This window comes from Eleginops maclovinus, chromosome 24 (assembly GCF_036324505.1).
Source record: "Eleginops maclovinus isolate JMC-PN-2008 ecotype Puerto Natales chromosome 24, JC_Emac_rtc_rv5, whole genome shotgun sequence".
NCBI lineage: Eukaryota > Metazoa > Chordata > Actinopteri > Perciformes > Eleginopidae > Eleginops > Eleginops maclovinus.
This window is the reverse complement of record NC_086372.1, coordinates 2,270,773-2,298,735: the sequence shown is the minus strand read 5'-3', so window position 1 is coordinate 2,298,735 and position 27,963 is coordinate 2,270,773. Positions and strand designations below refer to the sequence as shown.

The 27,963-nt window shown below is 43.0% G+C and overlaps 2 protein-coding genes across 3 annotated transcripts in view; one reads left to right on the top strand and one right to left on the bottom strand.

Annotated features, from left to right (window-relative positions):
* Positions 1-20,756, bottom strand: part of LOC134860787 (gamma-aminobutyric acid receptor subunit beta-3-like) — a 50,598-nt gene extending 29,842 nt beyond the window's left edge. For both annotated transcript variants that reach the window (XM_063877593.1, XM_063877594.1), the window contains exon 1: positions 20,213-20,756. In XM_063877593.1, coding sequence (XP_063733663.1) covers positions 20,213-20,364 — 152 coding nt within the window. In that variant the 5' untranslated portion in view covers positions 20,365-20,756. The remainder of the gene's footprint in view (positions 1-20,212) is intronic.
* On the top strand, positions 191-26,676 carry LOC134860788 (gamma-aminobutyric acid receptor subunit alpha-5-like). Its single transcript, XM_063877597.1, has 10 exons — positions 191-1,556; positions 2,053-2,134; positions 2,791-2,909; positions 4,408-4,475; positions 5,568-5,788; positions 9,918-10,000; positions 14,976-15,119; positions 21,896-22,048; positions 22,231-22,442; positions 22,782-26,676. Exons 1-10 carry the CDS (start codon positions 1,532-1,534, stop codon positions 23,079-23,081), a joined length of 1,407 nt encoding a protein of 468 aa, XP_063733667.1. The 5' UTR covers positions 191-1,531; the 3' UTR covers positions 23,082-26,676.
* The last annotated feature ends 1,287 nt before the right edge of the window (positions 26,677-27,963 follow it).

Genomic DNA, 27,963 nt, shown 5'->3' with positions numbered 1-27,963 from the left:
GCAGGACTCTGAAACAGTGGGATGCCTGTAGGGCAAAATATTGAAAGGCACTGAATTTCCTCTGGGAGAGCCCTTCACCCTCGCCTTCTCATCCGCCCCCCCCCCCCCCCCCACACACACACACACACCTCACTGTCTTACCCCCCTCTCTTTCCTCACACACTTGCCCCCTCTGTCATCGCTCTGCAGGAGCTGTCCGTTGTGCTGAAATCAGCCTCCAGGGGGGACACCATTTCATGTTCCTGCTGTTATTTCCCAGCTGCACAGACTGCACCTCCAGACGGATTAAGTAAAGTGGAGGCATGTTAAATATCAGACACTAATTATACCGGCTGCGAAACGTGGAGCTCGGCTACCCTCTTATGGCAACCGTCAAGATGATAACGACTTGAGACTTTTCCGAAGAGAGGGCTTTAATTGCATTGCGTGTTTTGACAGTACATACAGTATGCATATTCATGATTTTAAAACGTACATCAGGGTGCAAAAAATACTTAGTTGCACAAGCCCAATAAGTGCAGTGTCTTGGGTTGGTTTTGCATTCATTCAGATGTAAAAACTCAGATCACATTTTTTCTTGAGCCTTCACAGGCACCGTAAGCACATCCAGCAGCTCTGCTTTTAATATCAGATCTCTCGGTGATTTTGGCAGTGATTTCCAACCATGTGTCTGAAACCTCTGCACTTAGCAGGTTAGTAACGTGAGTCTGCAGAAAGTTTGTGGAGTATCTCTGAAAAGGTGAGCATAGCTAACGTTAAAAGTGACATACAAGGTTTGAAATAGCTAAAGTAATATATGCATGGTTTAAATAGTATCACGCATCAGATGAATGGCTGAGTTTACTAAGATATAGATATTAAATGATCGAAGACTTAAAGTTGTGTAAAAAGGTTGAAATGACATAAATGCAGTGAAATTGTGTGATCAGAAATCCTAATTATTGATCCCCAGGGGCACATTGGGTGACGTAAGATATCTTTAGATCGTGTTAGATAACACAATCTGTTCAGATGAACGCATTTGAAGCACGGCAGGTGATATTTAAGACTTTATCTGACAGGGTGACGATAAGGGGGAGCTGGCATGCTACTTTAATTGTTATATTCAGCGATAAGGGTTTTAAATCCCGCACCTGATTTTGTTAACATCTGAATTGCCCCCCCTAGTTTCCCTGCCAGTGCGCCTCCTTCTCCAAACCCACCAATGGGCAGCACCTATTATGAAAAATGATTAGCCTGTGTTGCAGCACCGGCAGTAGGCGGTATAGCAGAAGGGACGGAACAAAATGTGGAGTGAATCCAGTCTCCTGCGAGGCTGGCGGATAAGAGCGTGTGATGCTGCTGCTGCAACACCTCTGGAGGCGATGCAGGAGCCGCGGTGCAGCAGCCACTGAAGGGGGGCAGACAGACACTACAACAGCGCCTGAGAGACAGCAGAAACACCGGAGGAGCTACGGAGGATTAGCTGATTGAACCCCGTGATCGCCCAGTTTCGCAGACGGAGACCCCCAGCCTCCAGTCGCAGCATAAGATGGTGATGGTGGATATACATTCAGGTACCCCCTATTTTCGGGGTTATATGTATAATTAGACACAGCATGGCAAATAGAAATGAGATTTTGTTGAGAGAGTGGAAAAAGGTGATGGTGGTGGGGGGGCCAGGGGGGGGGGGGGTGGTTGGCCCGTGTGAAATGTAATGCGCTTGATTCAAACGCAGTGGGAGATTTACACAATGGGGATCTCACTGCAGAAAATCCCTGTTTTTATGTCTTTTCTTCCAGATATCTAAGTGTATTCCAGTGTGTGTGTGAGTGTGAGAGGTAGATGTGTTGCATGTTAAAGAGTTGCAGCCTCATTGAGCAGAGATTGTCCCACCGCTTGATTTACTGATTCCTGTAATGCTCTGTATGCAGCTGAGCTTCTTTGTGTGAGTTCCTGGGATTGCTAGTGTTTTACTCATCATATTTAGAGGATAGTGAAACCCCGTTTATTTTGTGTGTTGTGTTTGGTGCATTCCTGATGCAATTTCTTTGTCTGTTTCTACATTTACAGCTCTTGACAACAAAGTGAAGAGCATTTCAATCATGGCCAGGCTCGTCCTTTCCCTCCTGCTCCTGTGTGGATGCCAAAATAGGTAAACAAAGAGCTAAACATGAGGAAAAAGTCTCATCGTGGAGTGTGATTTCCATACTGAATGAATGCTTTTATTATGAAAGCTAAATGTTTTAAAGTAGTTTGACAATCTAGTTGTCTAAACACCTCTTTTGTCTTTTCATAAATAAACACATTTGCTGCCCTCCGCTCTTGATCTCAAAAACCAATCTGCACTCTGCCACATTGCTTCCTAAGTGTTCTGCACTCGAGATCTTTGGGCCGATGCTGTCAGTAAATCACTGGAATCATCACCTCTCATCGGAGTTGATCAATGCCTTTGAGATCGCACGTTCAAATCCAGCTCGTAACCTCGCCTCTGTGCTAATTCCAGGGCATGAACACAGTTTTATTTGTAATAATCAAAAGTAATTTCCTCCCCACAGAAAAAGGATCCTCCCTGGGACACAACGCCTCGCATTCCTTGCCATATTTATCAGGGGAACTCATTTGTTTGTATTTGGATCGCATGTCAAAGCCTTAATTATCTCTACTGGTAGTTGTAAGCGGCACTTATGTTCAATAATTAATCACAACGAGCCTGTCCTTTAATGAGGCGAGCTAATTAATCACAATAACCGTGTCTTGTCTGACGTCCAGTTTAACCAGGATGCTTTGTTCCCTTGTTTCCTCTCCTAGTCTCGGCCTGTCCACAGAGGCTCAGAAAGCGGCGGCTGCCAATGATAGCACAGTTTTCACCAGGATCCTGGACGGGCTCCTGGACGGCTACGACAACAGGCTCCGGCCGGGGCTTGGAGGTTTGCCGGGATCTAATTTTAAGAATTATTCAGAGCCTTTTTATTCTCAAACAACATCTTCAATTCTAATATCATAATACCACAGTCAAACTACCCAGCATGCAAACCTAACCCGCCAACCTGAACGCTGCTGTGGGAGGCCTTGTTTCCCGCTGCGATTTCATGCACCGGCTCATAGGATATTGCAGGGAGACTGGCAGATACAAGGGTGGAAACTGTGCGAGCAGATGTGGAGTTTAGCTTCCATGTCAGCTGAGTTGAACACAGACGCTGTTTCCTCCTGATCCACGTCGAGGATCATGTATGCACGCAGGTCTTTCCTTGTACACCAGTAGAGGAGAGTAAATCAATCAGGCCGTCTTCAACACAGCCAATGTTGCTAAGGTGTTTTATTCATGCTCCTCACCCTGGCAACAGCAGATAACCTTGAGAGCCGATAAACATTGCCATTCAAAAGCTGCACATTTCTTTTCTTAAGTGCAGCTGAAACAAAAAGCTTTTTCATTTTCATTTCTCAACCCTCCCTACCTTCCTCGTTCTCTGGCGGCGCGGCACTTCACTCCGCCGGTTCTGTCCTCACTGCATCGGTCATCATTACAATTTGTTCCCCGAGTACATACAGTGCTTGAACCATAATGGGGAGGAAACGAGGCCTTTTAATGCCGAATGCCTGATGTGTCATGGCTGAAGCCTGCTCTCACATCCTGGTAACGGTTGCTACCCTTCACAAGAGGACCTATAAATACATACCAGAGATACATTCAGGCCTTCATTCAGCACTCAACAAGCTGCTCAGGAACACATGTGTACGCATAATGAGGATTTAGTTGGCTTTGCTTTTACAAATGACAAAAATAATGATTTTCTTCCACTTTAACGGATGTTGGTTTTTAATTAAGGAAATTGATGAAATTGCTCCATATCTTTACAAAATCCTTTAATTTGACCAGGTCAATCGCAACCAAGTTTTCCTTTAATGAGATATAATAGTCTATGTGCAAAAGAGCCTGAAGCTAGCCCTGAATCCATACGTCAGTAAGTAAGATTGTCAAAGTATTTAAAGAGGCCGTGTTATGCTTATGTAGTGTCTCTCCTGGGACATGTCTCCAGGCTTTAATGTTCAGAAAGCTCTTTATTTTTCTCATACTGCCTGTGCTTCACCTCTTTTCACCCTCTGTCTGAAACCAGAGCCCAGTCTGCTCTGATTGGTTAGCTCTGTTGTGATTGGGTTGCTTGAGGAAACTTTTTCCACAATTTCTTGCATTTTATAAATGAATCAATGATGAAACTAATCCTCAGGAGCATCCAGCTGTTACATTTTACACAGCTGTTGTCTGGGAAGAACTCCTAAATATCAGGGGAATAAACTGAACTACAGATAGCTTAAAAAACTCTCCAATCTCTGTCCTGTATTTCTCCATTTAAAAACAAATTAAATGATGCATTTCTCTATCTTTTTTATGACCTCACGACCTTTTCATATCTGCTCTCTCGACAGAAAACGTCACAGAGATCAAGACGAATATTTTTGTCACCAGCTTCGGCCCGGTGTCTGACACGGAGATGGTGAGTTAATCTGCAGCAAACACAGTAGATACACAGAGAGAGGTTGGCTTCGCTGGGCAAACACACACTCTCGTTCTCTTACACACACACGTATCCAACACCCACCCAGGCTACTGTAGGTATTTTTAGATGGAAACATATATTTACATTTGATGAGACGGGCACCACTGCTCATGCTGTTTCCCGGGATGATCGCTCCGGTCCTGGTTGTCTCTTTGAAGATTGGATTCTTTTTTTTTGGCTTCACGTAAATGAGACAGAATGAATGCGGATGACATTTAAGATTTAATGCAATGTGGCTGGCCCATTCCCACTTGTTCATTCCTTTATTAATCCATTCTCTTATGCTCTATAAGGTTCCACTTGGCTGACATTAAATCTCCCTTTTCATTAAATCTCCTATTACACCCGGCCGTATCCCTGGCATACTTTGACACAGCAGTTGCCACTTTCCCATAATTGACTTGAAAAAGCTATTGACAGGAGTGCATGAATGATTAACGAAACGCTGCGAGAGACTTGAATCATTTTTGCGGTCCATAAAAGCATATAAGTCAGCGCCATTATTCTGCGGGATGGAGCGTTCGTTTCCTGTTCATTTGTCGTTGTTTCCCTAGCTTGAAACGGGTCGATATTTCAAAAATGAGCCCATTCATGATGGATCTCCACACTGCTTGATCTGCAAAACTGTAGTGGATTTATGAAGGCATAAAGGAGGAGTTGCTGTCACAGCGAGCACAACGTTGGACTGTTCTGTGCTGATTTACAATAGGCTTCTTCTGTGATAATGTACTTATTTGTATGTCTGAAATGAGACACCAAAAAGCTCCATTAGGGAGGAAAATGATGCTGCAGCAGAGGCTCTACATAACTTTGAATTCCGGTTTTGGGTAAATACACCACCAGAAGAAATGAGCTCTGAAAGTCAGGAGTGAAATAGACTCCATCCAGAGGAAGATCTTTCTGCCTTTGGCACCCTTCAGAATGTTTTGAGATAGGAATGATCAGAGGGCAGGCAGATTGGTAAACATGAGAGCAGCGTGCACTTCACTGACATCACGCACTACATATTTCCTCTCCCTCTGGTCTCAGGAGTACACCATCGACGTGTTCTTCCGTCAGAGCTGGAAGGACGAGCGTCTGTGCTTCAAAGGGCCCATGGAGATGCTGCCGTTGAACAACCTGCTCGCCAGCAACATCTGGACCCCCGACACCTTCTTCCTCAATGGAAAGAAATCTATCGCTCACAACATGACCACGCCCAACAAGCTGCTGAGGCTCAAGGATGACGGCACTTTGCTTTACACCATGAGGTAGATCTCCCTCCCACTCAGTCTATTCACAGGTGTAGTCTTCAACAGCTATGAATCACTATGAACCTCTTTGCTGTCCAAGGTTGGGATATTTTATCATGCAAATGTTGCTGAGCATAAGACACATGCACTTGTCTGCACAGTGTTGAATTCCAAGGTGCAGTGTCTAAAAACTCTTGAACAAATTAAAGAAACCTTGCGTTTTTGTTCCCATGCAGCTTTTAGAGGAGGTTAGTACTTTGAAGATGAATACATGAGCTAGCAAGGCCAACATAATTCACAATACAACTTTGAATTAAGAGAGAAACCCAGTGCTGGAAGCCTTTAGTGTGGCACTCAGACTGTGGGAGAATAGTGTCACCCAGTGGCCAACCACAGGCACTTGTCCTGGAAAAGTCTATTAAAACAAGGGAAAATATGTCAAGTATTTCCTTAAATTTGTTCTATTTTTTGCTTTTTAAATATCATTGAGACATAGTTAATGGGACATAGTTAATGATGCATATTAGTGTCTCTTTAAATGGGACTGCAGAGGGAGGTCATCAATTATGAAACGCAGCCTCATTGTGAACTATAGTTTTGGCAGTCGTGTGGAGGCAAATTAAAAAAGAAACAGGCAGATGGTGAGGACACGAAACTAAACCACCACTATTTGAACTTAAAAACCTTAAGGAAAGGAACCAATTGTGTAAAACTGAGATGTTATCCCTGCCTTTCTGACATAAAAAAGGTTGTTTTTGTTTAGCAGAACAGCGGTGTGACCACCAGGACTCGCCGTGACCTTTTCACCAGAGAATTAGAAATAATTCTGTGCTTATCCTCAGGAGTTACTGTAGCTGCAGGACTTAAGGGGGACTGTATCACGGATGAGAGCACTCTATCTGATACCAGTAACACCCACCGGGAGAATAATGCTGCATGGAGGACAGATTATCCATATGCAACCGCCCTGACACATATATAGATTCATATACATCTAAAGAAGGGCGCACTTACACTCACCTCTTTGTCACATGCATCCATCGCAGTGTGAGGCGCGTCTTAATCAGTTATGGTGGCGCTCAACTTTGACCTCGAGGCTTAACAACTGAAGGATTGCATACGTGTGTGTGTGTGTGTTGTGTGTATGTGTGTGTGTGCATTTCCATACGTGTCATTTTATGGAAATCTATTCATACATGTATTGATGTCAGGATGCAGAAATGTGTGCAGGAGAGGAAGGGCTTTGATAATCTAAAAATGGCATCACGTTCCCTGCCACCGCTGAAACGAGGCAGCAGTGGGTTGCCTTTAATCGTCTAATTGTTACAGTACTGTGCCCGTCATTACCAGCGGAGCTTAACCACAGGCAGCACTGGTTTTATGTCCTGCATAGACACACACTCACTCACACACAAACAAACACACACAGGCCATCTGGGCACTTGGAGAGTTTACAGCGAACACAGGGATGGACTCTTTAAACGCTTTTACATGCCTATTTGCATTGTATGTTATTCAAACGATCATTTAGAGCAAACACGTTATATAAATCCAATTTAACTAGTTATTACATATATTATATTGTTTTTAATTGATTTATTTTGCATACACATGCATATTAAGATTGCATTTAATCCAGATAATAGACAGAAAAGTAATGTATCTGGAGATGTAATTGAAATAAATAAAAAGTCAAATAAATGTAAAGTAATATGATCCGGAAAAATACAGTAAACAGACAGTATTAACATTAAAAAACTAGAGAATAAATCAATAAAAACAAATAAATGAATGATAAAACAAACATTTTGAAGAAGAACGAGGTGAAAAAGACGCCTGTCTTATATTATATGAATGAATTATGGGATGTAAGGAAGATGCTTCATGATTATGGATAAAATAATCTATTAATAGGGTAACAGGAACACTTATGGGTGCTGCAAGCTGATCCTATTTTATCATAGCAGCAGCAGCAGCAGCAGCAGCAGCAGCAGCAGCAGCAGGATGCATTATATGGAGTAAATGCAACACGTGCACATGCCTGAGATTCACACCGACACTTTGTCCACCAACAAGCAACAGCTCTTAAAACATTCACTCTCGTAAGCAGAGGAACAGACACACTGTCATGTCACATTACAGACATTACATCCTCACACACACACACACACACACACACACACACACACACACACACACACACACCACTTCCACATGCGGGTGTGAATGAGAGCTCCTCTCATGTCATTTGAAAAGCATTACTCGGAGGATGAGCGCTTGGCTTTATGGAGCAAATTTTAATGCCTTTGTTTCCGTGAATAATTCATAAAATGCCCTTTTTTTCACAACGCTCCGCGAGCTTAATGCACATGGAGCCTGTTGGAGGTCCATTACAGCCGGCTGCAACATGTACAGCTTAATCAGCTGCTGGAAATCTCCATAGTACCACAGAGAGTGTGCATTACACACCATTACCATTAGGAACCGTTATTTTCATTCATGCTCCTAGTGCTGCCTTTAGTCCGCTGGCTCTCTCTGTCATCAGTAAAATGGTCTGAACAGCTGTATGATTTATAAAACATAATCACACTTTCTAATTTGTTTCTAGTATTTGAACGCCCTGTACGTGAAACAAGTTGTTAAAGTGTGTTTGTTGGTGTTCAGAGACAGATGGCTCAGTGTGTATTACAGCACAAAGCCCCAGGACACACAGCTCAGCCCTTTCTGTTTTTGTCCCGTCGCAAAGTTCTCCACTTTTCTGCAAGCTCAGGCGTATTGGAAAGCTTAGATTTCCCACAGGTGTGTTTGTGTGATGAACTGCTTTTTGTGCTCAGTCTATACGGCAGGAAGGAAGCCTGGGGCTCCATTGACAAGAGCCCTAACCAAAGTCACACACTATCAATAAAGAAACTAACCAATCAGGGCAGAGACGAGACCTGGAACTAGGCCCCTTTAACACCCCACTGATTTCCTGGCTCTAATCACACCCCCAAATTAAAAGCAACGGTCTTTACAGGCATCCCTGCTAACGGGGCGAGGCCACATGAATAATTAGGACATGGTGTAATAGCCAACAGTCATGTTCTCATTTGCTTATCCCAAAGACTCTGACTCCATACACAATCCTTGAGCTGTTTCAGACACAATGATGCAATTGGATAATCCTGCACCGATGTGGAAAGCAAGCTGAGCCCGAGTCAGCTCTGTAGGGACCAGCGGTGGCCCCTTACCCCACTTTGCAACGCTCCCTTCACTTTAACCATATCATTGGGGGAACCTCCTGCAGTAGATGCATACAGTACACGCCGTGTATGTGGAGCAGAGACACAGCGGGACCCAGGAGGATTTCGCCACATCTTGGTGACACAGTTTCACCAAGATTTACACTTGAGACAACTGAAGGAAAATACCAAAGTTATTGTGGAGAAGAGGTGCAGTAAACACGTGTTTGTGTGCTCTGATTTCCCGTCATCCAGCCCATTAAGTTCAGTGAGTCCACATCATCATATCACTGTTCTACTGTTCATCATCCAGAGAATACCCAGAGGGAAGTGACTCAATCTAGGGCAGACAGTTTAAAAAAACAGAAGGAATTAGGATGTGTTTATGCTTGGTTTGTGAGCTCTATTCACTTAATCATGCAGGTCTTTCAGGGCACTGAGAGAGAGGAAGCTAAAGTGATAACAACAGGTCTAATGGCTTGCAGATCATTTGATTTGAGGAACAATTACGTGTTAAATGCTACTTCAAGTGTGTCCATTAGAAAGAAAGAGAGATCTGAATGAAATGCAAAATGAGAGGTTACTTAGAAGTGTTTCCCTTCTTTCATGGAGACAAATGACACAGAAACTCAGTGACCACCAGGTGGTAGTGTTGCCACTGTAATACCAGAGTGAGAGAGGGGGAAATGCTGCACGTGTAACAGTCCTGTACATTTTACTGCTTTAAGAAATCTTTATTTTCCTTTTTTTATTTAATTGCAAAGCTGTAAAACTACCACCTCCCTCTAATTGCTTTTTCCACCCTCTCATTTGGATGATTCAGCAATTATAGCTCTCCCTGTAATTGCACGCTGCATTTCCAGTGAATTATCCAAAAGTGAGTGATGTTTTAGGACAGCAGGTTTATTGTCTGTGTTTTTCCTCAGACTGACCATTTCTGCAGAGTGCCCAATGCAGCTGGAGGATTTCCCCATGGACGCACACGCCTGCCCGCTCAAGTTCGGCAGCTGTGAGTGAAACCTCTCCTCTGAATGTCTACTCTTATTGTCACTTCATGCTTATCCCAGCTATTTTAGTGTGGCAATAATCAGGCCGAAGTTATATCTAAATGTACAGAACAATAAGGAATCAATTTGGCAAATTGAGTCATCATCCACTCGCTGACTTTGCATCCACTGCAAGCCACAGTCATGGTGAAGTGCTCATCATTATTTAGCTTCAATGCTAAGCTATTATATGCATAGTAGAGCAACATTGTCCAAGTTTACTAAATTTAGCCACTATAATCTAATGCTTATTCAACACCAAGTAAGCAGAAAACCGCCTGAGCGCTTTGAGGGAGAAATGCTGCATTTTATTGCTCATAATTCAATTTATGATGTGTATAATCAGTGTGTTCTGTTTAGGGCTGCAGCTTTCTCAATTGCACATGAAATCCACCTATCTCCTACTGAAATACACAATTCAATAGAGTATAGGTTATCTTTGACCAGTTTAGATCAACATTTGCTCGCTATGCAAAGAAATCTTGATCATTGTCTGATGTTTTAGCAAATCTAAGCAAAACAAGTGTGAGTTTAATACGACAAACACACACACACACACACACACACACACACACACACACACACACACACACACACACACACACACACACACACACACACACACACACACACACACACACACACTGAGTGAGTTAGTAGTACACCATGTAGTAAGCGAAGGAGTCTGCTGCAGGAGTCTTCTCCGGTTTGGACTTGTCAGGAAGGATTACAGACTGACCTTAGTCATATCACTTGTGTGTTTTACAGTATCAGTCACATTCAATTAAAGTCCACCAGAGTGAAAGGGATTTAATCCAAACTGTACGGCTCATTAAAGTCCAGTGTGGCCCGCTGATTTCTCACAGATATTCATCGTCCTGCTAAAAGGAAGCATTGAATGCATTAGTCAGATCAATGATCGGACTCTGAACATCCTGTGTCCTGGCGGTGAGGATATGCAGCGACCCTGGCGTTATTTATAGACACACCTGGCTAAGTGCCACACCTTGGGCTAAAAGGATGAGGCTCTTATCCCCAGATTTCTGTGAGACGCAGTCCACCCACACTCACTATGTTAGGGAAGCACATTTAACCACAATCGGATTACAGTGTAAGGAGCTGTTGGGCTTTCCCATCGCAAAAGTCTAACCTTAATCGCCCCGCTGCCATGCGCTGCAGGTGAGAGGTGTAAGTGTCTTATAGGAATAATGTGTTGATGGTGACACTGCACCTTTACGAGAGGATGTGTCCTCTGAAAGTCTTTCCATTGGTGCTGCGACGTGTCCTCACTTCCTGGTTAAGCCTCATTACGCTTCCACCCTGCTCGACCCCAACTATCATCTCCACAACTTCACAGTGTAGTAAAACGTGCAAAGCCAAAATAAAATATGCAATCCCTTTCCTTAAAAAGAACAACATGGCTTCACACAAACATTGTATTTTGACACTGTTTACTATTGTGCCTCTGTGGGGGATGAGAGAAGAAATATCCGGTGTAATGAAAAATGTGCAAAATTAATCCCTCATGTGAAAAAAAAGGCACAAAATCTCTCCGTGCCCCTCCTGCTTTTATTACAATGTCGTGATTTGATAATTCAGCACTGCCCTACTAAAGCAGAGAGCAGTGAGTAACAGAGGGAGGATAGGCTGGCCAGTGTAGTCGTTGTAAAGGTTATCATTCAGGCCAAAAAATGTACCTCTTAAATAAAAACCATGTAAGTTTTAACAGATATTTAAAAGGATTTCTGTTTGACTGTGAGAACACCTGCTGTTCAAGGTAATATAATACATCATGCATTTCAATTTAAGATATTTAGGCATGTCATTCAAGGACACAAACTCCAACACAGCCCCTCTAGCGTTCTTGAAATGAATTGAGTTGTGTCTCTATTTTAAAAAAAAGCCCGCTGCAGGTAAAAGCTGTGTTAGAACTAATAGCTTTAGCACACATGCTAGCTTCCACTGGATAGCTCTCTTGCTGTAGCTGTGTGCGGTCCAAAGTGCATTTTAATTCTGCACTATATGGAGTAAAAGTCCACATTAATGAACATCATGATAGCCTAAAATATGCACATGCATGCACATATCCTCCATAGCTCCTGTTTCCTCTCATTGGTGTCAGGGCAGAGATTTATTGTGCTATAAAAGAATGATGACCTGCTGTAAAGTTGTTCCAGGTAAAGGACGACTAATCCCTTATTTTGGTCCACGGTACCTGTATCCTAATTTAGCTGCTGGCCTTCGTACAGCGCTCACATATTCACCGAGGAGCTGGAGATTTAATTCAAGATGTAATGCACTTTCTTCTTCTAGCATGCGCCAGAAACTCGCAGCAGTTGTACACTGAAATACCTAGTTTAGAAAACCATGGCAACTATGACAATGTGTGCTTCAATGAAAGGCCACAGGTTCACACGAGTTCAGGAGAACAGTTGCAAAAGAAAGACATTTTTCTCCCCTGAAATTACCATGATTACCATAATCATCGACGGCTTTCAAACAACAGAAAGACGGAGGAACCTGGCGACGAGGCGGATGTTTAGAAACGGTTTGTTCCCGGAGTAAGTGCCTGAAGATGCAGCAGAAGATGTGAGGTGTACTGAACCTGGGAGAGTAATCCGAGGGAAAACAATCAAATGTGCTGTAATGAGTCATCGCTCAGCCTGTCTCTCCTTCAGCCCACAACGATCCCACTGAACATATGTAGTGGTGAATCATTCTGTGATTGCTCTCCGTCTATGAGCCTCTCATATTCCACCATATGAAGGTCTGAATTACTCACATAAACACTAAGAAATCTGCAGTCGCAGCCATCACATCAATCAGTCTCTAAATCACGTATTACCTTTTTAACATCAGTGCAGACCTTAGGGGGTTCTAACTAAATCTTGATAGACACTTAAAAGTCTCCACATGTCTCCCATTAGCAGATAGCATTGGCTTTCTCAAGGCTGTCCTTAAGATACCTTTTCCACTTGTGAGAGTAATGTTGCTGCTGTATGCATACCAAGTTCTCAAGCTGATGATTGCCAACTTAAACAGCTTAAATGACAACTGTCGCTGTAGTTTTACACCATGTAAAGCGGGCCTTGGGTCCCTTGAAAGGCACAGTTAATATTTAATGACAACATATAGGGATTTTACTATCTGTACTTTCCTAACCTTAAAAAAGTGAATGGATTTATATGGCTGATTTTGAAAGACAACCAATCTTGATGCCTTCTTGTTTTGTCTAGTATTTTTAACGCTATCATTCACATTTGATTGCCCAGCTCTCTTTCCACACTGTTAACTCTGACTAAGTGTTGAGCTTGTTGTGATAATGAAGCTGAAATTCACTCGTGTGTCATCCCTGTGTTGTTCTGGACAAACCCACGTGGGTCAGTGAATCCTCCTCATGTATTTCACACAGCGTCCCTCTCAGCTACTGAACAGGAAGTGATGAGTTTGGTAGAGGCGCTCCCCTCGCCTCACACATAAGACGGGAGCAGCGGAGCATTAAGCGTGACCTGTTGAAAAGTTGGCACAGGTGCACCGTCTTTCCTGCCAAAGTCTTTAGCTCTTCCATTGCGTAATGAAATTCCCCAATAATCCCTCATAGCAATCTAACTACCCTACAATTAAGGGCCCTAGCCTTCGGCCTCACAGTGCCTACATTTACACTCTGCATATTCTCCTCCTCTCCGCTGCGCAGCTGCCAAGTGAGCACCGAGAGGAAGTCAAGATGTTATCCAGAGGACAGGAATAGACCTCCTGTTACACAAGGCCACGCCAAGGGTGATTTTAGTGCTGCTGAAAATCAGGAACAAGTTAAATTCAGATGTGTTGATGCAGCTGTGGTTCGTCCTGTGTGCTAAACAAAGATATTTAATGTATAAGTGTAGTTGTCCCCTTAACACCGGGGTTGTTGCTTCAGATTTAGTTTTTTAGCTTTATTGTTTCACTTATAAAGGAAAACACTTTTGTGAAACTGAGCCTCAGAAATTCTACAGATTTGTGTGAGACTGAAAGCAATGATTTTCATGGTAAAGGAAATCATAGCTTTCCTTTCTTTCCAGCAGCCTTAAGAGAAATCCCCCAAAACACACGAACACAATCAAGCATCTTCTGCGGCAGCCCTCCTACGTTCATCAGATCATTTCCGACAGCCTGCCTCCTCCTGCTCCCATCCTTGAATGTGTCAACACTTTGATATAAGGCTGATTTGGAAAAGTGAAAATAATTACAAACGACACAAAGTCTCATCTTTTTTGAATCTCCAGGCGAACCACGACAGATAAACAACAACAAACATGGCTTTTCAGATCTAAAATATTCACAGCGATAATAAATAAATCCCTCTTCCCATCTGAGGAACAGTTTTCATCTTCCTGAGTTGCAGGCCTCAGCGGGCGGCCGGTGATAGATCGATGTCCGGCGTTTGTACATGGATAAATGAAACGGCACCGAGGCTGCAGAGTTGCAGCTCAGTTTTTCATCAGCGTGTGATGCAACACTTTTCGGTTAATCTGACTCGGCCTGGTTCCTGCCGACAGGGGAACTCACCTCTGACCCAGAAGTGTGGTTTAAACCAAAACACACTCAAATATCCTCCCACCCACACACACACCACACACCACGCACACACACGCACACACACACACACACACACACACACACACACACACACACACACACACACACACACACACACACACACACACACACACACACACAGAGGCATGCAAACAAAACGAAATTCAGTTTTTGGATTTAAGCCTGCGGTCTAATCAAAAAGTGCTAGAAAGACAGACACACGCACTCAATGCTGCACATCAGAGATGACTGGGTTCAATCCGACTGTTTATCCCGCATTATGGATGTTTGTATATTAAAAATGAACTGTTCAATTCTATATTCATAAGCTAACTTTGTCTTTGGTCTGCTTCTGTTTCTCAGATGCCTATCCGGTGTCAGAGGTGGTCTACACGTGGACTCAGGGGGCGGCTAAGTCTGTTGTTGTGGCTGAAGACGGCTCCAGGCTCAACCAGTATCATCTCATCGGGCAAACCGCCGGCACAGAAAACATACACACAAGCAGAGGTGGGTGTGTGGTTGTATAGATAACAAAATGTATATGTATAGCTTGAACAAACAAAGACAAGGAACTGACGTGGTTCTGGGATACAGGTTAAACTCATATGTAAGGTTTGCCACTAGAGGTCTCGCTATCAAAAGCAATAACAGAAAAAAGGGTAGAGGACGTGAAGCACTGTGGGATCATGGGAGTGTGTCATCAGCTTCCCCCTGTTAGAATGATTCAAATTCTTCATCCGGCACAGAGTCACAAAATGACCAATATCTAAAAGTGTTACGCAAAAACATAAAAAGTCAATTAACTAAAATGAAATGGACCATTACCGTGTTGAAATACCACACAAACAGGACCATGTAGTTACACCACTATACAGAAGGTTTTGGATTTGAAATATTACACATTTCACTTTAAAGCTTTACTGATGACGCAGCGGCACGTGAAGGTCGGAAACAGGTAGTATCTCTGAGAATGGATACAGTGTATTCTTATACATTATACATTATATTATTGGTAGTAAAGGCTGGTTTCTACTCGTGTAAAGCCAGCTCTAATGGAGTTCAGTTGGATCTAAATGTGTCCCTTCACTGCCTGTTGCTAGGTAACGTGCGTGGTGCATGCCATTCAGAAGCGATCAGTTATGTACAGTTTGTGTAGGAGAGGAGAGGAGCCGTCTCAGGAGGCAAATATCACTCAGAACATCCTGGGTTCCTTTATTACTGATGCCAAGGGGGGGTTTGTTTGTCTGTTTGTTTGTTTGTCTGTTTGTCTGTCTGTTTGTTTGTCTGTTTGTCTGTTTGTCTGTTTGTCTGTCTGTTTGTCTGTTTGTCTGTTTGTCTGTTTTTTTGTCTGTTTGTTTGTTTGTCTGTTTGTCTGTTTGTTTGTCTGTTTGTCTGTTTGTCTGTTTGTTTGTTTGTTTGTCTGTTTGTTTGTTTTTTTGTCTGTTTGTTTGTTTGTCTGTTTGTCTGTTTGTTTGTCTGTTTGTCTGTTTGTCTGTTTGTTTGTTTGTTTGTTTGTCTGTTTGTCTGTTTGGTTGTTTGTTTGTTTGTCTGTTTGTCTGTTTGTCTGTTTGTCTGTTTGTCTGTTTGTCTGTTTGTTTGTTTGTTTGTCTGTTTTTTTGTCTGTTTGTTTGTTTGTCTGTTTGTCTGTTTGTTTGTCTGTTTGTTTGTCTGTTTGTTTGTTTGTTTGTTTGTCTGTTTGTTTGTTTGTCTGTTTGTCTGTTTGTCTGTTAGTCTGTTTGTCTGTTTGTCTGTTTGTCTGTTTGTCTGTTTGTCTGTTTGTTTGTTTGTTTGTCTGTTTGTTAGTCTGTTTGTCTGTTTGTCTGTTTGTCTGTCTGTTTGTCTGTTTGTTTGTTTGTTTGTCTGTTTTTTTGTCTGTTTGTTTGTTTGTCTGTTTGTTTGTTTGTTTGTCTGTTTTTTTGTCTGTTTGTTTGTTTGTCTGTTTGTCTGTTTGTTTGTCTGTCTGTTTGTCTGTTTGTCTGTTTGTTTGTCTGTTTGTTTGTTTGTCTGTTTGTCTGTTTGTTTGTCTGTTTGTTTGTTTGTTTGTTTGTTTGTTTGTCTGCGAGCAGGGTTAGATAAACACTGCTCGCCCACATTTAATGAAACTTGGTGTGTTTTGCCATGAAGCTGAACTGCTGCATCTGTGGGAGTTGATTTAGCCGTTTGTTCAGATTAAAAATACAAACTCTACACATTTGTGAATTGTTTGAAAGTATTGTTATGCATTTATATATTCATTAGTTTGTTGTTGACTAAATTACTTTTTTAAAATGATTTCTTCAGCAGGTAGTGATAAAAAATGGGGGAAAAAAAGAAGATTAAAAACAAAACACTCAAAATAAATACCTAAAATAAGAAACCCCCTCCAGTTGATCCACCAAAAAGAGTGCAGTTAGCATGCTTAATTACATATGCAGTCATCCTAAATAATTCAAGTCGATGATGCTGCTCCGGAGTTGGACACAAATTATGGAAAGTGCATTTCTAAGCAATCGGACTCCTGGCATTTTTACATTTTCATTTTCACACGTCTATGTCTTTACATCTACTCAGAGGCTGCATGTTAGTTGGGTTGAGTGCCATCGTCAAGGGAAATGGATTAAAAAGGTTAGGAGAGAGAAATGAAATTGTGGGTTTGGGATGTCCTTACATATGTAGCATAAAAGCTAACCTTTGACCTTTAACCTTAACGCCTTTATGCCATTAACCTTAACTTTTTATGTTCAAAACAACAATATTTATATTTGATTTATTTATTAGTTTCCACTCGATAATAGAGCAACTGCCACAAGACTAAATTTCCCCCGGGATAAATGAAGAATCCTGAGTCTGATTATTATAATAAAGCACTAAAAAGCATTTGAATCACATCCGTTTTCCAAAAGCATCTTAAACCACATCCATAATTCAACATTTCCCTCCTCACTTTGTTTCTCATCAATCGCCCTCTTTTTTCTTGCCCACCTTTCCCCCTGCCGTACTGTATGTGATGCATGATAAGTGTAAAACGGAATAACGTGATGTAACTAATTCTAGATTAGAAAAGATAAACGCTGCGAGGGGGAGATGGCCGTGCGAGGCCCAGAGTAAATGTGGGAAACGTTATCAGGAGATCAGAGTCAATGAGTGGAGGCTAGTGGAGGAGAGTAGCCTATCCCTCACACAACCAGCTGTCTACAGGCCCGGACAGCCCTGTCAAACAACACTTATCCCCGCATGAGCCCGAGCGCACACACACACTTACAAATACACACAATCACACACACACAGAGCTAGAGAGAGACCTGAGAGCTAGGGTTAATCCCCCCATCCAACCACCCATCAGCTTTTGCATAAGAAGATGACATCACAGATCAGAGAGGGATTGGTTGGCTGTCGCTGAGTGTATCTGTGTGTTAGTGCTCTTGTACATTTATCCTCACGGGCACCAAATGACCTGGCAATAATGGTCAAACATCCAAAAAGTCAGGACTTTTCATGACTCCTACTGTAGGTGCATCTGGGTTTGAGTTAAGATGTAAAATAAGGTGCATTTCAGTGGACTTAACATGTAAGCTAGGTCCTCACACAGATAGGAAAATAAATCCGTGTGTGTGTTTGTATGTTGGGATTGGACGGCCTCGCTCTGACGCTTGAGTGAAGGTGGGGGCGGGGGTTGAGTGGGGGTTGGGGCGTTGAAAGGCATCTGCTTAATACTCTTATGTAAAACGGAACTGTAATACACTTCCCTCCAGTCTCTAGTAGAATCATTATTAAAAGTGTGGATTTCCCCGGGATTTTTTATTTATCTGCGCGGCACAACTGAAACCTGCTTTTGCTTTTAAGCAAAGGGTTAAAGGGTTCAATGGATGCATGGACGCCTGGCTGCAGGGTTGCAGGGCTGAAATGTGGAAATGTTTGATAGAAAATAGAATAAAATGCAGTTTGTCTGGCTAGCAAAACTGTTGTCATACCTAGACCTTAAGTTACCAACACTAGAGATACCTAAACGTCTATGCACACAACAACCCAACAGTCAAATATAATCTACTGTTAAAAAATGGCAAAACATTTGAGTTGTGTGCAGTATCAAATACTTGTAGGGGAAGTGCATCAATACTTTTTTTGTAAACAAACCAACCTACTAATGTCAACATTCAGTCTAACCCAAACTGCATTGTGTGTATACTTAAGGTCTCCATAAAGCAGGTGCAATAATTACTATATTTTAAATCATGCAAGCTAGCCATGTTTTGTTGTCAATTATTGTCCGAGTATTCCATCAAATGTCATCATATTCTTAGACCAGTTTCAGCCTCCAGTGACATCGTTAAAAGACACCAACTACTACTAACTGTTTTTACAAGTGATCAAGCAAAGACCTGGGATGAAACATGAAATGTCCTCTCATCTTTCTGTAGAAACGCACCATTTACTTCCACATTTAATCAATTATTCAGGTCATTTATATACATTTGATAGTATATGTTTGCCCCTGAATAATCAAACCGCGCCCTGGTGTTGTGATTATTACAAGAAAAGCTCAACTTAATCAGTGAATTCGTTCTAGCCGAAGGACTAAAGGCGGTAAATCATCGTTCATGCAGCTCTGAGCTGTCTGGAGAGCGTCCAAATCAGAGGAGGGAGTGCTGATGAGTTTCGGCTCAGGGGTCACATTCAGTCCAGTAGGTTAATTTACTTTCTCTTTGCGTTCAACTCTCTTGCTCAGAACTTCCCCAAACCAAATATGACACCCCCTTAGCCACATGCTAACATGCTATAAGTGGAATAAAGCAGCATTAATCCAGCTGACAAGTGTTACTGGAGCTGGAAAACAACGATGTGTGAAAACAGCCGATATGATTTCACAATCTGCAGCTATCTTTGCAGCTTTAGCAACCACGTCTCACAGTTCTTTGTTTTGCACACCTGCACATGACGGTTTGCTATTATTGTACGGATGCAATTTCAAGACTGTCTTGTCTGGCAATAGGCATCAACGTTTCAAATAGGCACACATGCTGCAGCCAGTCGCTCTGATTAAAGTCACTTGGAGTTAACTATTGTTCCTTCGCCTGATTAAAATAAGTCTGCAGCCCCCCTGCTGTTAATTTAGTCTAGACGGAGTAATGAAGCCCTTTAAACCTGGAATTCAGAACAGGCAGTCAGTTAGTGCTCGCCTGGCCTTACTGGTGTTGAGCAGCAGCAGGTCTTCCCGCTCTAACTCCAAGGCCTCAGTGAGAAAGCTTCTTTATTTATGGTTTGATAATAAATATAGATCTTGAGACCTTCATGTATAGCTCAAAATATGTGCAGTTTTGAGACTTTAATTAGCAGGTCTAATCTTAGACGACTCTCCCGATTGAGGACAAAGCAGGAGATTATCACACAGGTTTCTCTTTAAGACATCTTTAGGGATATGACTCCTGCTCTCTCAGACACTAATATCCTCCTTAAAATAAGTCCTTACTCCAAAGTGGAGAAGACGTGCTATAGCATCGGTTTGTCGGGGCTTTAAAGAGTATATGCTGTGGATTATTTTAGCTCATTTCCTAGAGGATTATCGCTAGTTTGGACCTCTCGGGCTTACCCTGCAGGGCAAAATGTAGCTCTGGAAAACTCACCAGTTGACCAGCATGGCAGCATTGTTCCCCGCGATGAAAGGAAGTTCCCCTCGGACGTGGCGAAATACAAATCCTTGGGAGAAAAGCAGTAAGATCCACCAGAGGAACATGTTCCTCCTCATTCCTCTGCCCCCAGTCCTGTCGGGATCCATGCATCAAGGGCAAAGGTGACCCCGGCGTGTCCCAGGTCGGCAGCGCCTGGACGTGTCTGGGTGTTTCCGACGGCAGGAGAAGTTGACGCTGTGAGCCAGACGGCCTGGAGTCATGAGGGCGTCAGAGGGCCCAGGTGATGGGGTCGCAGTGAGAACTACCGGTGTTTGGGACCTCCTGATTGCGGCATGGCTGGATAAGCTTTGCGGATATTCACCTCTGGTTTCAGTTTAAGCCACGGAGCATTTTCTGAATCCTTCTCCCCATCAAGAACGCTGCAGCATTATTCCACAAGCAGCTGTCAAACAACAAAAAGTATATAAAATGTCCACACTCGGTTAGCCCCCCTCCATCCCACCAGTGATTAGCAGTGGCGAGTGTCCCTCTCCGTGGCTCTCAGTGTGTGTGTTTGTGTGTGTCTGTGTTTGTGTGTGTGTGTGTCAGCAGTTGGAAATCATGCTTCATGTGTGTCTCAGAGTGTGTGTGTGTGTGTGTGTGTGTGTGTGTCTGTCGGTGCCGGGATTGGGAGGGCGGAGAGGGCGTGACTAAGGGCTCTGTGAGGATCCCGGGACAGGAAGCCTTTCCCCCTCCTCCCCCCCCTCCCTCCCTCTCTTTCTCTCACTGATGGCAGGATGCAGATTGTAACCAGGGATTAGGGAGGTTCAAAAATCCGATTTTGCCCGGAGAAAGCCTCATGTATTACTCTGTGTGTGTGTGTGTGTGTGTGTGTGTGTGTGTGTGTGTGTGTGTGTGTGTGTGTGTGTGTGTGTGTGTGTGTGTGTGTGTGTGTGTGTGTGTGTGTGTGTGTGTGTGTGTGTGTGTGTGTGTGTGTGTGTGTGTGTGTGTGTGTGTGTGTGTGTGTGTGTGTGTGTGTGTGTGTGTGTGTGTGTGTGAGAGAGAGGCCTGTGTGTGTAATATAGTCGCTGGGTTTTTTTCATAGTTCAGCAGCGCCTGCGGTCCCAAACTGCTGCGGGCGAGAGGATTTTTTTTTTAAAGCCTCAAATGCAATCTTCACTTGTTTAACTGAATATTGTGCCTCCCCCCCTCCCTCCCTCCCTCCCTCCCCTCTCTTTCTATCTCTCTGCACTCGCTTTACACTTTCTCTGGATTTACCTCCATTGTCAAATCCCCAACATTAACTGAATAATAATCTGCTGCTGTGTCCGCGCAATAATTAACGTCTTTCTTCATATGGCTTGAAGCCTGAATAGGAGTCCATCTTTTATTCACTTTACCACCTCCGCGTGGTTCCCATTCTTGCCGTTTGCACCAATTATTACATAATGAAATAGCAGACAGCGGGAGGGACACATTAGTTGGGCCAGAAGATGTGATGGGCACTTTCTAAGCTGTCCAATAAAAAGAGATGTAGCCTGAATGATTATGATGTCCTGTGCGGTTACCCGACACCTGTGGTGCTGTAAGGAGGTCCAACCCCACATTAACAATTCCTGAAACAATATTTACCCTGCTGCCTTGTTTATTGTCCCCATCTAACCTCATGTCCTTGTTGTTTCTTCGCCCCCCCCTCAGGACAGTACACGGTGATGATGGCCCACTTCTACCTGAAGAGGAAGATTGGATATTTTGTCATCCAAACGTACATGCCGTGCTTCATGACCGTAATCCTGTCCCAGGTGTCTTTTTGGCTGAACAGAGAGTCCGTTCCTGCCAGGACTGTCTTCGGTGAGTGACTCATTCCCTCATTTGTTTTGTAATGTTTTATGTGTCCCTGTAATGTTCACATCAGGGAGGATAATTGTCTGCCCTCAGCAGCAGTAGGTGGTAGTTAAGAGTTATTAAAGCGCCCACCTCTGAGTGAGAGGAGACTGAGTATTAAACTTGTCACCGCCTATGTTTGCATCCAGGGGTCACCACAGTTCTGACGATGACCACCCTCAGCATTAGCGCCAGGAACTCGCTCCCTAAAGTCGCCTACGCCACCGCCATGGACTGGTTCATCGCCGTCTGCTACGCCTTCGTGTTCTCCGCCCTCATCGAGTTCGCCACGGTGAACTACTTCACCAAGAGGAGCTGGGCCTGGGACGGGAAGAAGGCTCTGGAGGCACAACACCCTAAGGTACACCTTGAGGGCATGGCATGAGATATGTAGGTGCAAAGGGCCTTAGAAGGTTTTATATTAAACGAGGGTCTTAAGTATGTCTTTATAGCTCTTAGAACTCCTGCTATGCTGTGTTGATAATACCAGAGATGCCCAGGGAGGCTGTCATGAAACCTGCAATTAGAGTGAATCCAATCACACGGGTGATTTCAGTCACACAGCACCCCCGCGCTTTACCAAAATGTTTTGCCATGAATGTTTCCCCTCTGTAAAGTCATCAGTGCAGACAGAATGAAACACATTGATTATCCAACCCCAGGGTTAATTCCCGGCTCCTTGTCATGTGTCCCACTGCAGAAACGAGACCCCATGGTGCTGTCCAAGAAGCCCAACAACGTCTGCTCGGCGGGCGTCAACTACACCCCCAACCTCACCAAGGACGTGTCCATCTCCACCATCTCCAACACCACGTCGGTGCAACTGCGCGCCTCCGAGATCAAGATGGTGGACCCCAAGAAGACGTACAACAGCGTGAGCAAGATCGACAAGATGTCTCGGATAGTGTTCCCCGTCCTCTTTGGAACCTTCAACCTCGTCTACTGGGCCACGTACCTCAACAGAGAACCGGTCGTGAAGGGAGTGGTCACGTCAACGTAATCTCTTTTTTTTGAGTGTGTGTGTTTGTGTGTGTGTGGGATTTAAGTTTGAGAGTGGGTGGACTAAAAAAGAGGACACAAGTGATAGAATAAAAAACAAAAGTCTGCGCTTGAAGAACACAAACTATACTCAACTATCTTATCAAGCAGTGGACGCAAGGCTGCAGCTGAACCCCTTTCTTTTTAAGGCCTAAAAAGAACTGCTTGATCACAAAGAAACTGCTCCTAAGACTCGGAGAGAGCGACTGCTTCGCTTCTCTTTGCATGACGCTCCCCTCAAAAGGAAACCATGGACTCCTCTTTGTCTTGAATACCGACCATGTATATGTCACTCACTCCTCAAAGTACTTTTAAATGAAACTAACGTAGGCGTTTTGAGACATTTTACAGCATATTCTGACCGTGGAGGCTTGAAATGCACTAATCTTACTTTATGCTTTGGAGAAGAAACCCATGCATTGGTGTGGAAGAACAGCTCTTGAGATTAATGCTGCAAGGGCATTAATAATTTAGTTTTCAGTCTCTTTATTTTTTACACACCGTTGCCACTTTTTCTCCCATTGCAGTCGGTGCTTCTATGTCTCTTTGTACATCTTTACATCAAGGTTTGAAGCCTCCTGCTACAGGTCTGGTTTCCTGAAAGAGCTGGCAGCTGGAGTCCCAGTGGGGGGGAAAAGAGAAATGGTCAAAGAATCGAAAGCTACCTGAAGGTGGTGAAAAAAGATATTTGAAATATTACATCGGAGGGGTTTTTAAATGACTTCTTCATTCATAATTTAAAAGTCAGGGCGGCGTGCCGACGAGAGTTTAGGAGAAACTTCTCTGGCCCACTTCCTCTGAGTGACGGGACAGCTGTTGACGGTGTGTTCAGGACAAATTTAGGATTGGATATTGGTGCTTTAACCGAGTTTTGTGCGTGGGTCACTCAGCTAGGAAACTAATATTCACAGTTAAGAGAGCAGTGCTCGAAACGCAGAGGGTGTCGCATTCAAATCAGCAGAGGGAGAGTTAGGAGATGACCTGGATGCAAATCCTTATTTAGGCATCTGGCTGAAAAAACTAGAGAACTAGAAGCTCCAGGGGCCAGAGTCTAGTTCAGACTTTGCATAGAGCAAACCTATAGTGAGTTTTCAATAAGAGGTGTAAATTATAACACTACAAATACAGAAATAAGTTTCTCATACAACCCGACTTCAAAGAATCTGAACTATCCCTTTAAGAAGGACACGTTTGCCATGAATTCTGGGGAAATTAGGTGTCTTTTCAAACTAAAATCCACTACAGACAGATCCTCAGGTAGGACAGTTACCTGCAGGAAATTCTGACCTTTGATCTCCATGTGTGGTAAAAAATGTAAACAGAAAATTGATGGAGAATCATGGTCATACTATTTTTATGCTTTCTGCTCAACTGTGTCAGAAAAAACTAAGAGCGATTTGCTAAAATGTGCAGCTACAATATCTGAGTTTCTTTGTATTTTCTCTGTCTTTAAAAGAGGGTGTGATCAGGCTTTTAAACTACAGGATTTGCGGTCATTTCATTTGAGGGAATCATGTAAATAGAGGTTTAATTTTCCACTTTGCTTTGATGCAAAAAAGACGATGTTAGACTCTTGAGTTTTAAGCTTTTGCAAGAAAAAAAAGAAGCAGATTTTTTCGAATTCCTGAAGATATTTCTGTCTGATATCTTTCTTAATGTTTGCGTGTCTAAGATTATGTTCTTCTTGTTGCTTGTAGAGGAACTCATATCTGAGCATTTGATCTTTGAACCTTCATTTTTCTACCTTGACTTGTTTTAAAGGAAGCAATGAGCACACATCGTGGCATTTTGGATCGTGTGCGGCTTGTTGGACTACGAGACAAACTCAGGAACCAAAGGACCTTTGCTCCCTGCAGCAGAGTTGCCTCAGAGTCTGTTTCTTTAATCTCGTGGATTTGGGGGTTGCTACTGTACCTGCTTCGCTTTGTGAAATTGGGACCGATCTTCAAATATCAGCTCCTTTTTTTAGTTTTACTTTTTGCAGCTGTAGTGTTTGTGCTGGTTTGTGTTGAATCTGCATTTCATGTGAAGCTAAAGGTGTTGCTGTGTGTCCAATGCTCAGTGGGTGTCTTATCAGCAAAGCTTAATTTCAGCAGCAGTGTAAAAGAACGTCTGATCTACACATCTATACATCCTTGTCCATCCTCTAGCTCCGCTGCTTCAACATGATCAGGATGCTTTTATCCCCGTTGTTTCTGAAACATTGATTTGTCCAAGCTGAACTCCTCTACAGCTGCTGGATCTCAGCTGACTAAGCCTTATTATGAGTTAAGGAAATGAAATGCATTTTGGTCCCTAATCATGTGAGTGTTATTAGCCTCCAACATTTGGCAGTATTGATTTGTCCAGGACTCACACGTTCCCATCAGCCTTAACTTATTGCTAATTAGCAAATGTTAGCATGCTCAGACAGAAATAACATTATTATTGTTACATTTTTGCACCAAATGCTGCTTTCAAAGGGGGTCGTGTTTACCATGCAATGGCGGAGGCAATGGGAGTTCATTTATAGATAAATGATAAGTTAATATAATGAAGTTTCAGTCTTTAAAGCTAATATTCATTACTGTTGAGTTTCTTCTTTCTCTGTTAGGCTTTTTCAATTCCTACATTGTCACCTGCTTGCTGACTTGCTAAATTGTAAGCCTCACTGGCTTCTGGATGCCGACAGTTTTGTTAATCTTGCTGCATTTAATGCCAACAAAATGACCCATATTGTAACCTCATGACCTCCATCTGAAGGCAGCATTGTGCGCTCCAGCCTCACAGCGCACACGGTAGCATGGCTGTAGACCAGTAAGAGCAGCCTGTGAGATAAATCTGGCGGTCAAAGTAAACACTTTGACCCACCGACAACAGCTGAATTCCTCCCTTTTTTTATACAAAACTTTAAGATTATTTTCATAACTATACTGCTGGGAGTTCTGTCCATAAACACACCATTGAAGGAATGAGTGCCCCTTCCATCCAACCATTCAACCATCCCTCTCTTCTCTATTGCGCCAAGAAGCGATTGCCCGCCCCTCCCTCCCTCCGTCCTTCCTTCAGCTACTGTGACAGACTCATCTGCCATACATCTGTTAGAAAAGGGATTTAGTTCCGCTTAAGTTACTTTCACCCATTCAGGGGGGCCCCTTACAGCAAAGCGCTTCACTCCAATTTAAGCCCCAGCCGATGACAAATGCTTGTTTTTCTCTCCGCAGTGTCTGGACAGCTGTGGCTGGTGCGTGTTCGGGACAAATTTAGGATTGATTATGTGTACTTTATCCAAAGCTAGCTCATGGGCAGGGAAGCAGACTTTTGAACTTTGGTCTCTGTCGCCTGGGGAATGTAATGCAATTTTCCTTAAAGACTTCCTGTCTGTCCCAGGACAGCTGCAGACGGCCATCACACGTGCATGACGTTCCTCTTTTGCTTTTGAGCATCGATAAAGACCTTTCATTTTAGGAAGCGTTAAACTGAGATATCTGCTTAATTTTATTTGCTGAAATGCAGCAAAGCCATTGTAGCTATAGCTGGGCTTAACAGAGTATTTGGGTTTCTCATTCTTTGTTTTATGTACTGTATTTGTTTTATGTATTATACTTAAAATGGTCAAATAAAAAGGATGAGCAAAGATGGCTTTGATTATTACGCATGGGGCAAAGCTGCTGTTTGTTATAGCTGTGGCTTCCTCTCAGTCCAGATTATAGCTGCACTTATTTGCTGCTTCCATCTGATCCTATCCCCTATTGATGTCTAACTGCTGCATAAAAAATAGCTTGATGAACCAATCCCAATTATTACACATCTCCGTTCTCCACTTTTATAAAAGCACCAAACTAAAAAGACCACTTTAGTCTTATCGCTGCCAGTCCCTTCTTCTCGTGGCAGCATCTATAGTTATTTTCGTCACTGTGTTTGAAGAAGAACAGCTGAACAACTTTTTATAGATGAAAGCTTTTACTTCTTAAATTAAGAAAACAGACCCTGACAAAGACAGCAGGCATCTTTTATGTATTGTAGTTTCTTTTTTGAGGTCATAGGACTTAATATAGGCAGTATCTCAAGTACTGTGCTCTGTGAGGTGCATGTACTGTCTTTTAAGTTGTAAAAGTATCCAATATTTTAGAAAATAATGCAGACTAAATGCTTCTCCTTTACTATACACCTTCTCACCAACCTACTGTATTTGTATTTATCATTAATACTAAGTTTTGGACATTCTAATAATGTCTCATATGATTATAAATCAGTGACATGGGAAGTACATTTAAAGAACAATACATGTACACTATCCTAGATATTAAATGCAGGACTTGTACTTTATTTTATACTATAGGACAGCTTGTTTTCCTGAGGTAAATCTGAGTTTTTGCACCTATTTTGCATTATAATAAGAATATTTAGCAGGTCAGTGCTGGTCAGGAGGGTCACCCACTGGTTGCAGCTCTGCACTGTAAATATAACCCCCCCACCCCCGCCCCCTCCCCCGCCTGGTTTCCACTCTTCTTTTCCTCCACCAGGGGGCAGTGAAGCCTTTCTGTGTGTGTGTGAGCACCAGACGCTTCTCAACTTCTGCAGGCTGAACAATGAGCCGTCCTAGGAGTTGTGCATCTGTTCAGAAAATCCAGAAATGTTTATCTGAGTGCGGAGGGGGGCTAGCTGGGACTCTATGAAAACAGACGTGTGACCTACAGATGCCAACATCAATATAAACAAATCCAAGTGCGCAGTCACTGAAACTCAAATCCTCCTGGGTACTTATTGTGACTTAATGCTGCTTCACCATCATCACGGTGCAGCATAGCTTACTTTAAAATCGAATTGTTTATAATATTTCAATGCATGCATAATGTACATTA

Bases quoted from the DNA above. Each gene is read 5' to 3' on its own strand.
- LOC134860788 (XM_063877597.1), top strand. From the start codon at position 1,532: ATGGTGATGGTGGATATACATTCAG. The intron at 4,476-5,567 runs GTGAGTTAATCT...CTCTGGTCTCAG, and splicing joins CGGTGTCTGACACGGAGATG to GAGTACACCATCGACGTGTT. The intron at 22,049-22,230 runs GTGAGTGACTCA...GTTTGCATCCAG, and splicing joins TCCTGCCAGGACTGTCTTCG to GGGTCACCACAGTTCTGACG.